General features: G+C 30.5%; 1 protein-coding gene across 4 annotated transcripts in view; it reads right to left on the bottom strand.

Moving 5' to 3' along the window:
* Positions 1–16,824, bottom strand: part of LOC109543638 (dual specificity tyrosine-phosphorylation-regulated kinase 4) — a 94,909-nt gene that overhangs the window by 14,218 nt on the left and 63,867 nt on the right. For 3 of the 4 annotated variants that reach the window (XM_048664540.1, XM_048664541.1, XM_019913451.2), the window contains exons 2-6: positions 16,173–16,289; positions 14,901–15,029; positions 14,442–14,622; positions 13,870–14,033; positions 7,528–7,805 (exon numbers count right to left, since the gene is read on the bottom strand). In XM_048664540.1, coding sequence (XP_048520497.1) covers positions 7,528–7,805; positions 13,870–14,033; positions 14,442–14,622; positions 14,901–15,029; positions 16,173–16,289 — 869 coding nt within the window. The remainder of the gene's footprint in view (positions 1–7,527; positions 7,806–13,869; positions 14,034–14,441; positions 14,623–14,900; positions 15,030–16,172; positions 16,290–16,824) is intronic. The other variant, XM_019913453.2, reaches the window with a different exon arrangement.

Below are 16,824 nucleotides of genomic sequence, written 5' to 3'. Positions count from 1 at the left end.
CGGTTCTCTTGACGAAGGAAAGCCAAATTCGGGATTATTTCATGTGCCCAACGAAATGTTACAGACCCAAATTTGCCCTAATTTTGGAACTGGATAAAGCTGTGGGCGATTTGATTTATGTTAGAGTTATCCAGTCCAGTTGATTTTCTGTCAATAAGTCTTTTTGAAAAAAAATATCGCTTTAATTAAATTTCCTATAGGGTGGAAAATAAAATAATGTAAACTTGCTGAAAGTTTGACATGCTCTCAGTTGCACAAAAACCTTCGTTTATGGATTTCTGAACTGAAAGTTGATTTTTTGAGCTGTGGGTAAAAGAGGTAAGAAAAGAAATAAAATTCGCATTGAGCTAAGAGCTCATGCGATTTATCTTGAAACCCAAACAAATATATTTTTTCAAATTGGTAGCATGCCAAATTTTCAGAAATTTTGCATTGTTTTATTTTCCACCCTGCAGAAACTTGATCTGCTGGACTAATGTTTTTCCAAAACCACTTGCTGACTTAATAATAATTCGACTAGAAAAGGCTTCAAACAGGAATAAAATCGCTAATAGCAATCAAGAGTTAATCAGAAGAATATTGTATTTTCTACTCTAATACTGTGAGTTTATCTCTAACCCAAATAATTAATTTATAAACGCATACACTCTAGAAAATGTTGAATTCTGTAGAGTCTTACTATGGCCCAAGTTCTGGCTCTTCCAAAAAAAAAACAACAAATCTATATCGATATAAATTGAAGATACATTCAGGCGCGGATATTTGCTACCTAAAAACTGAAGAACACAAGTTTCTGCTATTTCAAAAATAATATTTAGAGCAAAGGAAAGAAATTTATTCGAGAAAGAAACCAAACAAATGTGTTGTAATTCGACCCTAAAAATTTTATTTTTTTAAACTTGTTTGATAAAAAATGTTTAGTTTTCTGTAATATCTCATTGGTTGGATACTAACTTATGAATTTGTCTCGTTTTTCTATGACAGAAAAAACCAAAATCCCATTTTTGTTCAAATCAGATTAATTGGTCTTTCCGTTGCAAAAGTTGTTCGGATTTTCTAAACAATGTTTAGTTGTTTATTATTTTATTGCAGGAAATTCATGCTGATACATTATTACTTATCACAATTTATTTGTATTCCAGATAAAAAGTACGTTATCGTTTGTGGAAATTGTTATTGTTAACAACATGCTTCACGCGAAGACTATTAAAACAGACATCCTGTTTTACACAATATAAGTACGTGACTTGTTTTTAACGGTAATCATCGCGCTATTTCGGACGGGTTTTGAAGAATTCTTTTGATATTACATTGACTGATCATTTTCACATTATCTTCAATTTGCGCTGTTTATCTTTTCCGTAATGACATAAATTTTCTTTTATGGTGTCCAATGAAAAACAATATTACAGTAAAAAATATCAAATCAATTCCTGTGTTTGTAAACCTTTTTAGGAACGCAAAATTTCCTGGCGTTTTTTTATTACGAATTGATAAAGAGGGTTGATATTTTTCAATAAAGAACAAGAATTTATTCATGTTTTTACTCATTGAGAAACAAGAGCACTTTTAGTCAGTCAGAGTTTCAGTCAGTCGTTTTAAAAATACTTAAATGTGAGGCAACATTTTAGCATTTTTTTGGAAACAAATTCTCAAATACATCTTCTAATTAGTTATCAAATCAAGTCTAGCTTGCACTCAGTTTTCCTGTTATTTAACTTTATTTCCCCTCAAATAGTAAAATAAACCTCGAAGCAAAACAGAGAGAAGAATAATTAAACAATTAGACATTTACAAATAGCTTTTTTAATTTCATTAGCTGTCTAGTTTTAAATAGTAAATAATTCAAATCGCGCGAATACTTTTATTCTTTCGATTTATTAACGTGTTGAAACTTTTATTTTATAATAAACTTTGAAGCAAAACCGATGTTTCACACATGTGAATCATGATCACAGCTACGGCATGCATTGGAAACATGCTCTGAATAGTTCGTGATTTCAGACAATCAGAACGAATACACATTTTTTGAAATAGCAAAACATCAGTTCCTTTACGAAAAATCATTTGTTTTGGGATCTACAATATAATCCATTATCTATTACACATTTTTCTAAAGGTCATTGAGCATGTTTTTATGAGAGAAACCTAAAATTTTTGGGCAATTTAGCAAGTTGCCTTGCCAATTACATTATTGAAAGTTGGACGATGGTTTGCAAAATGTGCACTACCCGATTATAAAATTAGTTACATACAAACGCCTGAAAATGTATTTGGCAGAAGTGCGAAAATGAGGCTAGTTTTAAAACTTTCAGGGATTAAAATATTTAAAACCGGTATTGGCATTTAAAATAATCAACAGACCAGCTGTAGATGACTTCAAATTCCTTTTCTGGGAATTCCTCTGGTAGCACTGGCGTTTTACCGGAAAATAAACGTTTGTTAATGTTTACTTTTTTGCCTTTTAAGCACTAAACACTAACTTCACAGTTAGTTGTTCATTTTGGTTTCGCAAAAGATTAAAATTACTTAAACTTGAAACGTAAAAAAACGGCTTTGAATGTAATCACAGTGAAAAAACGCAGAATACTGTTCTGAAAAATCTTCTAGAAATGTATGAAATACTAAAAGTTATATTAAGCAAACATTTGGTACTTACATAACCCATGAAAGAGCTCAGCACTTTACAAACAAGTAAAAATTATATTGTTATCTAAAACTCTCTATTTTCGAAATCTTCAGGATTGGAGTATTTAAAACAGCTTTGGCATTTGAAGCAATGAACACAGGAGCTTTTCCCCTGTTAGTACTGATTTTTAACGTTAAACGTTTGTTTAAAAAACATTTTTACCGTTTTGTCGGCCTTTAGAGCGTCAAACATAAGTTTTACAATAATTTGCATTTCGCTGTTACAAAATATTAAAATTAGTACGCAAGAAAAGTGAAGGTACGGCTTTGAATCTAATTTCAAGAAAAGATCGAAGAATATTGTACTGGAAGTGCCTAATGTGAAACATTTATAACGTCGCATTATATCAAGTAAACATTTGGTACCGACAAAAACCGTGAAAATTTCAACACTTTGTGAACAAATAATAAGAAGCAAGCTCAAAACCGGCTTGGGATTTGTAGTCCTCATCAACTCGGTGTTAGCTCAGTCCGAAACTGGAATTAAGATTAATAAAATAAACTCTCGTTATTTGTTCAAACAGATTCGGATTCCCTTTTTGGAACTGGTTCCGATATTTTTTAAGTAAATAATCTTTTTATTTCTTGATATTTTAAATAAAGTAGATAATGGCTTTACCAATTCTCATAGAGTAGGTACTCTTTATGTAAAATCAAAATCAGTTATACAGCATTTAATTTTCTAAGTTTGAAGAAAGAAAGAAGAATAAGTTCTAAGAAATGTTTCATGTTGTAAAAAAAACTCTAAAACTGTAATCTTTAAATGTTACACTTTTAACATTTTCGTTTTAAATTCCAAAACATTTGATTGTTTAATTTTTCGAGAAATTAAACGCGTGCGACCGGATCAGCTTATCAAACCAACTAATACGTGTGTCGTAAATTAAATGTGATAATTTAACAACGACAAAACTGTAATCTTCTGGATCGAAATAACCATAAAATGATCTGGGGGATACAATATCTGGGCCGCCAAAGCTAGGTAAAGACGTTGACATTTTTAAGAAGCAAATAAATAAATACTGTAAAAAGATGAGCAAAAAATGTGGTAATAGTAATGCTTCAAAATGCTAGAAAGTCCTAGTAAGTGAAAACTGAGATTGAAAAAACGAAAGATAATATTAGATAATAAGGTGCCTAATTGTAATTTTGGTTGTATAATTCCATACGAGAATTGGCCCCAATTTCCTTCTAAATCATCATTATTCGTAAAAAACCTGTTTTTCTATTTCAATTTCTATTTCTATTTTTAATATATTTTCGATTCTTTTAAAATTTGTTTCAATTATATCGTCGAAAACCAAATTAAAAATATGCGCTTTAAATATATTGCACTTCATAAAAACCCTGTGGCATAAAAATTGCGTTTTGCAAATATTATAAAAAATATATTTAAATAAAACACAGTTTCTCATATTCTTGCAATATTTTATCGAACTGTTCATGTAATCGAATTGCTTACATCGTAGGTAAAGAGAGAAACACTTTGAAAAGCAATATTTAACCTACTTTATAGATTTGTTATTATTTGAGCAGCGTTACGACGCGTTCCTGTCCAACTTAACAGCCGAACTTTTATTATGTAAATACGTACGCATTTTAGATTTTGGGTCAGATTTAGCGAATTTAGGTCAGACTAATCTGTTTAATGTTTGCAGATGACAGGCGGCTTTTGTGAGATCATCCATTCTGTTTGTTGATTATCGGTTTCGATTCTGACTGTCCCTTTCCATGTTCGTTGATAAACTCTTGATGTCGTAGACTGATGATGATTTTATTTTCGTATAAACCACGTTTTTTTACTAGGTAACATGACTTCATTTGAGTAGGTAGTTCATTCTCATTCAACAAATAGGATTTGATTTTATTTTAAATAATATAAATAAACAATAAAGACTTGAAGTATCTACATATTGAGATTCAATAAACAGCTAGATCGATTTTCAAAAATGTTTCAGGAGTAAACGGAAATAAAAAACATTTTAAAGATAGTCCTGTTGATTCAACAACGCTTTAATAAAAAATAAACAATTCTAAACTAGCTTTAATAAAAAACAGAAACCCTTCGTAAGAAGAATTTGCTTGGCCAGGGGCGGATTGAGACCAATGTCCGCCTGAGGCCTCAAGCCTCAAACAATTTTGGACTTCCTCATTTTTAAAGAATCAATAAACATCAGTTGGGATGAATGTTTAATACGTTTTGTTTAGGCATTTGGCATGATACATTCTTTGAATCTTTGATGGATAAAGTTCTTCATTGTTAATCCAGCCCTGTTTTTGCATATATTTTAGACAACTTTTGAATGTTACGCATTCTTCGCATGTTCTACCCATCCGGTCAGTTGGTTATTGTAGCTTTCAAGTTTCGAAAAATACAATGTTATTGTATTGTAAACCTGCATATGTAGGAATAATTTCGAGTACATTAGTACTCATAACATTGTAAACGACTTTTTTTCTTCCTTTCTCAACATTTCACCACTAAAGTGGCTGACATCAAGAAGCGATTCTCTTGAAGAAGTTGAACACTTGATTGGGGAATTGGGCAAATTTATCTTGTGCACGGGTGGTTATTCTTCTAAATTATTTAATTGCGACATATTTGTATACTCGAAGTATCATTCGCTTGCTAATTTAGCTGTTCCTTCATGGAAATTTATTGGTCGGTTTAAAGTTCGGTTTCGTTGGGGTTCAATTATTCTGTTAATTAACTCATTGTATCACAATTTTTTCTATTTTTTTTCAAATTCGTTCATTGTTTTTTCAAATATTCTCGTTTTTAATTAAAAACCAAGTACGCACAGCCCGTGATTAAACTTATTTCTGGGTTTATCTAAAAAGGTGTAACTAAAGTTATTTCTTCTTAATTTTCTTATTATGCAAGGTCTTTTCTTATTATCATATTATATGTATATGTATTAAATTATGCACGTTCAAATTTAGATTTCACAACAAAACAAAAATCTGTATTCAAAAAAAAACACAGTGTCTTATTAAATAAAAGTTCCCATTTTGTAAGAATGCTGAGCGGTTTTTTCGGCTGCAATGATTTCTTTCAGGATGTTATCTTTGAAAAAATCAGGAAAATGTACATCAATATTGATTAATTTTGTTATTTACTTTTGTTCATTTTTTTTCTTAACATCCGTTTGTTGAATTTAAAACACATTTTTTCGTATTAACATTAACAAAATGCCTTTAAAAACATAAAACTGATTTCTAATTCCAAGTATGTTCGTTTTGATAACTTTGTTAAAAATTATTTTACATTATTAAACATTTGCCCATTAACTAAGTAATTGAAAATAAATTGTCACAATAATCATAGCAAACTTTTTATTAAGGGAAATCTTGATAAATTTATAATAATATCCCTTGAATTATTGCTTTGAAATTATTGAAGCAAATTGTATCAAATTTTAATAATATATATTAACAAAATCGTACACAAGCATGATATAAATAGGTACATAATTTAAAAATAAAAGAAAGAAGCACCTGAAGTTTTAGGGGCGTGATTTATGACACACAGGATTTATACAAGACGCAAAAGAATATGTTTTACAACTAATAAACACTTGGTCGGAGTATGAAAAGCTTACTTTAGTGAAAAATTCCGGTTGCTTAATATAAAATAATTCGACTTTATTAAGGGTCTTTACGTATCTCGGCGGTAATTGCAAGTGGTATGCAGCATAAATATTATTAAAAACGGTAGCTTTAAGACCTGAATAAAACTCTTAGTTTTTTAATATAAAATTGTCAATGATTTATGCAAAAAAATACATAATTACGTCTAAATAGTTCATCTTTCATAGACAATGTGTTCCAAATAATCGACATTTATTAATGTTGTATTTTTTAAATAAAACTTTGAGTTTTAAATAAAACAGTTGAATAATAAAAATAAAATTAATGAAGGAAAAATTTATTTTGTGACATTTTATTTTTAACAATCTTTCCACTTTTGTTGCCTTGTTTTCTCCTCCAGGCATGTTTGTTGCGTTTAAAGTACAATTTTTTTAATAACAATGTGTCTGAATCCCACTTTAATTTAAAAATCTGGTTTTTAACTCCGTATATGCTTTGCAAAATTAATATTATGTTGAAAAAAAGACCGGGAATACATTTAGATTGCCTAAATAACAAACATTCAGATAACTAGTTTTACATCGTGTAAATATTTCGCTGTATTAATTATATTGTCAGATTAACTAAAAGTAAACTTGCTTCTAATATTGAAAAATAAAAATACACGATTCCAAACGGTAGCTTTAAGACCTTCATCTTATTAAGCTTCTTATTAATAAAAAACAATTGCAAATTCCCAATGATTTATGCAAAAAAATATTTTTAATTACGTTAAAATATCTTATCTTCCGTTTTCGATATAAGTCGGATTAAAAGTTGCGTGACACAACAAAGCAAGCAACTACGTAACGAATTCGGTGGAATCGTATCCTAAAGTGGCCCCTTTAGATTGCTTTTATAAAAAATATGAGTCCATGTTTTCAAGTTGTTTGTTTGAAGCAGATTTTTATGCATTCTGTCGGAAACTGGAATTTATCATGGGATTTACAGTCAGATTGGAGTTTGCAGCTAAATAGACCATAGAAAAATAAAAATGGTTCTTTCACAAAATTAATTTCCAAGTAACAAGTAATAAATAGTAAGATCAGAACTCCCCAGCGCTAAACTAAAAGAAAACTAAAGTTGCGTTAAGAAGTATATCGTTGCAGTGATTAGGAAGCATAATGAAGTTACTTCAATAATTACTTTTAAACACCCTAAGAAGTTTTTTTATGAAATTCACTCTTCAAAAAGATCTTCAGCACTTACCTAAGTAACTCGAAAGTGATACACAAATGATTCCGGAAATAAAAGTGCTCGAGCATGTGGATCACATTGTGGCCGCTGTTCTTGTCCTTCTTTCGCAAATGGTCCAGAATTCGCACTTCTACGAGCGCCTGATGATAGAATCGCCTCTTGTTCCGGATTATTTTGATCGCCACGTATTTATGGGTCATATGGTCCAAAGCTCGAATTACCTGCCCGAAACTGCCTTTACCAATCACTTCCAAGATTTCGTAACGGTAAGCAATGTGATCGTGCAACACCTGAAAGGCAACGAAAAAATCTCTTAATAATAATTTTTCCATGAAGAGAATTTAAATCGCTGTAACTCAGAAAGCTTTCGAATATTTGGCAATTTAAATAGTTAATAAGTAAAAGAGTTAAAAACCAACAAACTGGTCAAGAGCGTATGTGTTAATGATGTGAATTCCAAAATAATTTGAGTGGAGTTTGGAGATTAGATGGGAAGTGCATTTTGATAATTTTTGTCAAATGGTTCCCTCTTTCGGAGTATCAGCAATTTGAAATTCGATCCAAAAAATACCCGTCTATGAAACAAAATATCAAAAAATGCATTTATACGAGGGAAAATATTGCGTTTAAAGAAACATTTTCAAGAGACTATAAACTTTCAAAATTGAGGATGAGTTTTAAAGAGCGACTAATATTTAAAACATTAAAGCACACCACAAGTTGGTTAAAAAACATTGCGCATTTATTTCCAGACACTCTGTATAACCCACATGTATCGAGTTCCCTGAATGAATTTTATCTTTACGCATAAGAACATAAGAATCAATATACATATTTCAACTATTATTTTCAGAGAATAACAGCATGTTTAAGTAAATGCAATAATTATATAAAATATTCAAACATTATCTTTCATAAAACAAGTAAATTATAAACCAAATACAAACATCATGTCCGCATGTCTTAATTTCGACTAAGCGATATGGAAATAAATGAAAGAATGAAATACGCAATAGAATGGATGTGAAAATCAGGAATAATCCAGACTTTATTTCAATTTAATCAATTTCAACTTCAGGAAAAAAATAGCAAAGAACTAAAGTACAAAATAAAACTTCTCTGTTAAACATCAATTAATACACAGTCGAACAAATCGACGTCTTCATCTTCAACAATATAAAAAGTTAGGAAGACCATAAATAACGCAACGAAATTTCAATCAGAAACAACTTCTGCAAAACCAACAAAGCTACACTAAAAAAATTAAATAAAAAATTATACAAAAAATAGCTAACAGAAAACATATTCGCAGCATGACATATCAAACAAAACCTCATGAACGGTGAATTTGTAAGAAATTTACAAACATTTCATTGCAGAACAATTTGGTGAAATTAATTGAAATTTAAAGTACATTGACTAAGGATTTTCATATTTTTTGTATCCACTATGTTCGCCATAAACATTTGATTAAACGGGTCTTGAGATTATTTAAAAACTCAATCTGTGTAACTAAAAATTAATATGAAAATAAAATATACAAATGCCTAAAGCAAATTATAGGATCACTTGCAATGCCAAAGCCGAAAAATATAAATCGAGGCTTTAAGACTCTAAAAACACATCAACTGACGTCGAAATATTAGAGAGTATAAGCTTTTTAGACTTAAAAACAGCAATTCTTTTGACACTAATTAATTAATTAAAGAAAAAATAATGAATTGTATCCCTACATTGATAAACTAAACGACAAACTGGAGACTATTAGGAAAGGAGCGTTTAAAGAAAAATTAATTAATAGACCGGATTTCCATGTGACAAAGTAAACAAACAATTTTCACAGAAGAGCAAACTACCAGCTTCAACTATCTTTAGCAGGTTTAAAGTTTTTGCCTTAAAATAAGATCTCCGGAAATATGAAACAAAAGGGAGCGACCAAAAGCGAATATATTGACTCGTTCCTCACGCACAATAACTTCGGCTAGAAGCGAAAACACCAAATTTATTAACATTTGCTTTCAATTACATGCAATCTACTTACAGAAGAAAATAGATGACCTACCCAGAATTAATAAAAACATTAGCAAAATAATTTTTAAAAACCTGAATAAACCGAGGGTAGAAAACCAATAGTAAATGTACAACAGATGAAGAATGGGCGTATAGTGAATCCTACTAAAGTAATGCGGGATGCGCAAAACGAATGTAAACCAAAATAGCCATTGAATATATTTTTCTTAATTAGTAGTATTAAACACCCTAAAGAAGAAATACCGTAAAGAGTTAGAATGAATGATGTGCAAATATATTCCAATGTTCGTAAAATTACCTCAGATCGATAATCATTAAAAAATTTGAAAAATATATTAACACAATATGATTAGAAGAAAGTAGGAATGAAGATAACCGGTAATAGACCACGATGTAGCAAAAAAATAGTAATTAAATAAATGAAAAAAGGATAGTTAGAAAGGTATATAGCTGAATAAAAGACGCAAATATAAAATGTGCAAACTCAATAAACCCTAACGCAAAACCGGCAGGCGAAAATTGGCAAATTCAAAAACTTCAGTTACAAAAATGCGCAAAGGTACCAAATCAACTGAATACAAAATCTCTTTACTTCGTCTACGTTCTATACACGTCTTACCTGTCGGCTACATTAGAACAAATCTAAAACAGAGCGGCCATACGTGTATCGATTACTCCAATGTCTTAACCGTGAGTAAAATATGGTCATATTAAATTGCGGAATATCACAGCGGTATTCTCACAAACATTCAACAAGCGCTGCTCTAATCACGAGCTCACATATTCACCGGTTTACTACTATATACGGATGTAGGAAGAAAACCGACCAGAATCAGCAAATAACACTATTCCGAATTTTTCCGTTGATCAACTACTAGTCTAATAAGGTGTCTGTAGCTGTAGTTTGACGCAGTTACTTGTAGTGGCCATACAATTAACTTTAACATCATCAGGAAATTGCCTATTGATCCGTATCGAAATCAAGTTGGTTACGGTTAGGTTCGTCAGGGCTTGGGAATTAAAAATTACCTCTTCCTTCCATTCTATCAGAACAAGTTCAATACGAGGTCGATTTTCATAAACTGATCGGTTTACAAAAAGCATATTTTATTTCTCGAAAGTTTTTGAATGAATTCAGCTTGGGTCAAGTTCCATAAGGGCTACCAAAACAGGACAGAATTATGAATGCTATAAGAAAGACTAGAAACTAATTCGTCGTTCTGCCCTTTTATGCTCATAGTGCAAAATCTGAAAAGGCTTTTTTGTTAGCCTGTTGTGCTTTATTTCAATTAAAAAATGTGCTTCTTAAGATTACTCAGATGCCACAATATGTACGCATTAATTTGATGTTACCAAATTAGTCAATATTTTTTTCTTTACAAAAAAATATATTCACATTCAATTTTAAAAACACATCACAAATCTAACTTGAAATAAAAAATACATATCAGATTCTGGACAGAAAATATTTTACAGCTGTTTGAAGCACTGAGCAATGAGAGCACCTCCCAAAGAACGTTTATCAGCCCTAAGCTACAATGAATTAAGGAAGTATGCAGCAGATATGAGTAACGCAGAACTCTGCTTTTCACTTTTTTGCTTCAATTTGCTCGGAGTGAAAGCAAACTTGCTCAAGATTTTACTAATTACAAACGCACATTATGAAGTGATTAAGTGTATAGGAAAATTAAGAAGAAAATATCGCATCAGTCGGCTACAATATTTGTACTTTCAGGTTTTTAATTTCAAATTTAAAACTTAAATATACCAAAAACTTTATCATTGTTTATTTGTTTCGATTGCTTAATTGCGTTCTTACTGTTATTTAAAGTAAATAAAATGTGCGATTTTGTTTTCGAATTTCATATTCTTTTATGCAGGATATTATGCAAATATTAAAATTAATTTAGAACAACATTTTCCGAACCAAAAAGCCAAAGAAAAAGTATTAAATACACATTTTGTAAGAGAGAAAATTTTCAACTACACGAATTAGTGGGAAAAAATGTAATGCACGGACCGTTTTTAATTACCAATAATTGCCGGGTTCATTTTCGCAAAAATTTTGCTTTTCTTATGAGAAACGTATTTGCTGTAATTTCTAGATGTGGAAAATTTTTGTAAAACAGTAGTATTTTAATAAAATCTAAAGTAGTTTGAAATCTATGTTCCTTAATATATTCATAAAAATTAAACGGCAAAACAAAAAATCAGCATCGGCAAAAGAAAAATACCTCAGGTTTACTTAGTTGTTTTATTAGTATAGACATTTTAATTACATTATTAACTTTAGCGGTTTGTTACCAGTTACTTGAAGTAATAATGAAATACGCAAATAAAAATTGAAAATGTGAAACAAAAATAGTTGAAAATTAAAATCACCTCTGATTTATCAAATGTTTTATTTCATGTTATCAAATTATTATAAAGCAATTAAATGGCATTTTTAGTGGAGCGGTTTAATACAAGTCCTATAGATGAACATAAAAGGCGTGAGAAAGAACTTGAAGCCCAAAAAGTAAATGAATATCGAAAATGTAAACCAAAAATAGTTTAAAGTTTTCCAGTAGCGTCTACCAAAGAAAATTACCTCTGATTTATCAAAGATTTTTATTTAATATTATCAAATCATTATAGTAGGCAAGGTTGCAATAAGCATTTTAATTACACTTTTCAATTTAGCGATTTAATTGCAAGTAGAATGTAACGAAAGAAGTAAAAAAGAAATTGAAGGACACTGAACAAATTAAACATTATACTAACACTATAAATGAAAAAATATATTAATTTTAATCATGATCAAGAGTTATTAATTTAACTTTGTTTCCGATTTGTTTTCTTTAATAGCTTACATGAAAAATTTGCTGTAATGTCCATAAGAAAACCGTGTCTTAAATATGGGTTCAAAGCAAAGATGGAACAACAAACTCTGCAAAGAAGCCCAGACACACTTAAAAAAAGAATTTGAAAAACCTCGAAGAAAACAGACGTAGAATCCACAAGTCAAATTTAAGAAGATGATGATGCAGAAGAGCGTAGTTGTGGAACAGTAACTAATAAAAAGTACTTGAAAACTTGACACAATCAGGGAGCCAAACACAATATATACTGGAGAACAGAAATCCATAATCACTTTAAAATATTCCACACAAAAATAACAAAAACTAGACATTCACACAAAAAAGAGTTCCGCTTCCGTTAAGAAAATGTGAATATTGAGTTTGAAACAGAACATCAATCAATAAAGAAAATGAGGCTACTGGTTAACACTTATATGAAACCGCTGCACATATTAGCAAAAAGGCAAATGTCGTCCATAACGGCATTGATCACTTTAGTTCGAACTCAATTATTTTTTAAACAAATTACCAATTAAACTGGATTGCGAAATTTGCTCAGTGTACACACGTTATGAACATACTATAAGGTGTTACTAATAAAATACTATAACACAAAATCTCTTCAACTCCCATAATTAATTAGCCATTAGCCAATCTATTCGTTCAATCTTCCTTGAATTAATATTGAAATAGCACTTACAATATATTTACTTAAAAATTAAAAAGCCAAGCAAATTTGAACGATTTTCACACAGTTAGTCTGGCAAGTAAATCGAACGATCACGAGCCATCAGTTTAGTCATTTTATTCTCAATAGTAACAAAGTAAGGCGTATGCATTTTTTCTTAATGTAAAAGTTTAAGTGAACCAATTCACCGAGTGCAATCTGCTGCATTGTGCCATTAAGTGGCTTTATTCAATAAAAGTTTAGCAGCTCGAACCTCTTAAGAAAAGTTATTTCAATCGCTACAAGTTAAGCGTGATTATAAAACTGAAGTAGTCTGTTGCAGATTCAAATTAGATGGCTTTTAGAAAAGCTGAAAGATAAACCCAAAATTCCGCCGTTACATTCTTATGTAAATTTTAACGTTAAAAAACGTTTTGTAGGTTTGAATTTTTTTCCAAAAAAATCAAATACGATAGGCAAAGTTCTCCTGCAAAACTTCCACATAGAGAAGTCAATAGAAGAAGTGAAATCAATGAGTGAAGAAAACACAGACAATGTGAAGAATAAACAAGAAATTGATAATAGAAACGATGATTTAAAGACACTAAATCCCAAGCATCTGAAAAGCGTTTATTATATCTACTAAGTGATACAATTATTTCAGTCGTCAACCTCTATCTGCATGCATGATTCTAATAAAGTATGTCTGCTGGGCGCAATCGATTCGATACACAATTAAACTACATAAATAACGACAAAGATAAATGGATAAAGAAACCCAATATAGAATGCAAAACACAATATTTCAGTACTTACTTTGTTATAATTTCCACTGTCGTCATCATATCCCCCGTTTTGAGATCCCCAGTTATCACCATTTATTTTATGAGCGTTGAGTCCGAGGTACCAGATTTTTGAGTAATTATCTATTTCAGTCTTTTCGTACTCGGTCAGCCTGTTTCCATAAAGCGAGAGAGCCTCTGAAACAACATAAGTACATTCAAATATGGCATGCCATGTAGCATACATCAATAAATCAACTGTACTTTAAAAAAAATGAAATTTAAAAATACTGATTATTGATTTTTGTCGGTTTTCCATATGTGCAACAAGGCGTTATTAAGATAGTAATGATGAGCAAGATTCAGTTTACCGAGACTTCTAGTCGATTGTCTCTTTCATAATTCTTATGTTAATTTGCTTCTAAACTTTAATTTCGTTCTTCTTCGTGAATTTAGTTTCTGCGAAATTGATCAGAAAATGTTCACATCTTCTGCCAAATGAAACATTTTTAATATTTGGAGCGTGTCTCCTTAATGAAACTACTTACTTAAAAAATCATGCAGGATTATAAGAAAATTAATTCAAATGAAATGTTGGAAACCTACCGGTATGGGTCAGAGGAAACCAGCCCGCCTTTTTATTGTTGTTGGTAACCTCATGGTCCTTATGGAGATTGTTATTGATGGTAGGCAGGGTGTCTACCATGGGGGTTCCTGGAGTAGAAGCAGAGGAGCCCTGATTTAAGTTCAGCTTGAACGCAGCTTTTGTGGGGTCTAAGTGCGGTAACTGCAAGAAATTACTACTCTGTTAAAACCCAAATTTGAATCATTTTTTCATAACTTCTGCTTGCAATAATGCGTTTTAATATTTGTTGAGATTAACGGCCTACATCAATAAAATTTTACTTTAAAATCTATTAATATTTTATTATTTTGATGTGTTGTGATACACAAAGAGTTTCACACAGGTCTACCTCTGCGAAAGAAAACATGAATCTGGTATATGAACTTGAACATGTTAGTACTTGTAGAAGAAAATGTGAAATCAAGCGATTTCTCCCTTACCTCTGAGCTAAAAAACGCACTTCTCGAAATCCCATTGCGATAGCTGGAGCTTAAATGTCTGGATGATGATGAACTAGAGTGCGATCCATAGTGGTCTGATGATAAAAGCGGGTCTTTGTTAAGCAAAGGCTGAAAAATGAACATGAAACTAAGGAAAAATGTAATGCCTTTTGGAAACATATTTTTTGAAATATGTTAGTTGGAAAATGTTTTGAAAATGGAAAAAAAACGAACTATAACTATATAAAAAATAATTATGATAAATGTAGTAAAACAATGTTACTTAATTCAGTTCAGGGAGCATAAAATATCCAGCAAGCTCGAGTGTTTGTTGCTTCATTGCCTGTCCTACATATTCATTTTCTTTAATTTAATATTAAGTTTAAATTCTAAAAAACATTACTTTTAATTGTAGGCATTTATATCGCGGTTTTTTTTATTTCGTCATAACAAAGGAATTTCTGTCTAAATATGAAAGTCTGAACTAAATTAAATGCAAAAGAACGGAGAAAAAATTGGCGCTTTATGAAAATGTATGGCAAAACAGAAAAAAATGCAAAATAAGAGATGTGTCAAGTTAAAAAAACGCTTTTATCTAAAAATATGCTACTTGGAACACAAGCATTAGAAGAATATGAAACTCGTTACACATAGGACAAAATAACATGTGTGTAAATTTTAGGTATAATGGCATTTTCTTTGTTGAAAACAATAGGAAAAGAAAATTATATGTTTTTAATATCAAGTCAAGATAATGTATTGCTATTAATAAATATAACCTAGAGTCATTGTTAAATTGGAAAAAGTCAACTTTTCAAGTCAACAAGTCAAGACATTTGGATTATACAAAAATTATATGCCTTGTTTCAAAACAAGTTACGTACTTCATAAGGTAAATGTTTTTTTAGATGTCAGGTTTAGATAGTGAGGCTAGTAGTTTCCGCTCTTGTTGATGGATGTAAAAAAGTCATTAATACATATTGCTTCAAACGGTATATGTATATGGAAGTTGGTTTGACAAATCCTCGGTTAAATGCACTGTGGAAATGGTGTAAAATCAGAAAATCGTACACTTTATTAACGAACTAGTTATGGTTATCAAGGAATAGTTAGTGTAATAAGTGGGAGTTTTTTATATTGTTCAATCTCAAGAAATAAATTGGCTCGAATTTTGAAAAAATACTTCAACTTCAACTTCTTGGTTTTAAACTGTCTGATAAAATATTAGTTTTTACGATATTCTATATGAAATTCAGAAAAAGTATGTATTACCTGGCTGTATGTGTTAAGTGATGTTTTTGATATAGTAGGTCCGTTTCTAGTGGTGACTTTCACTAGATGTCCTGAATTGGACGAAGGACCTTCCTTCTGATGGTGTGAGGTTGGGTTCTGTAAATTAAATAAAAACATATGTTAATTTGTTAAAACTTTTCAGTTAAAATCAATGATACGCTTTTTGCAATCATTAGTATCAACTAGTAGTATTCAAAAACAGCTAGTATATGAAACAACCCATTTGTAAAAGGTTAATTTGATAAAGGTAAGTAAAGTTGAATAAATCAGTTTACAATAGGTACTACGTATGTAAAACGGCTTCCATCCAGACACTAAACCATCATATTTATTATATTTTATATAAACAAGATTAAAATAACTCAAATATCGCGCAGTTCATTATTATAACATTGAAAGCTCTCCTACGACCAGATGTTGATTAAATGAAGCGAAATAAACCAGCCTTGCAAAAAAGCTACTTTACAAACGAATAAAAGTACGCAATATATATAAGGAAACATACATAACTGTTGGTTTCAAATTTACACATTATTTTTAGAAGCTTTCGATGAAGCTCAAGTTTATAGACTTCCTTGTTCGATATGCTACACAAGATATTTATAACAGCCTTGTTAACACGAACCCAGAA

Source organism: Dendroctonus ponderosae, unplaced genomic scaffold (assembly GCF_020466585.1).
Source record: "Dendroctonus ponderosae isolate FM_Combo_2020 unplaced genomic scaffold, Dpon_F_20191213v2 Dpon_F_20191213_3, whole genome shotgun sequence".
Taxonomy (NCBI): Eukaryota; Metazoa; Arthropoda; class Insecta; order Coleoptera; family Curculionidae; genus Dendroctonus; species Dendroctonus ponderosae.
This window is presented reverse-complemented; position numbering and strand designations above follow the sequence as displayed.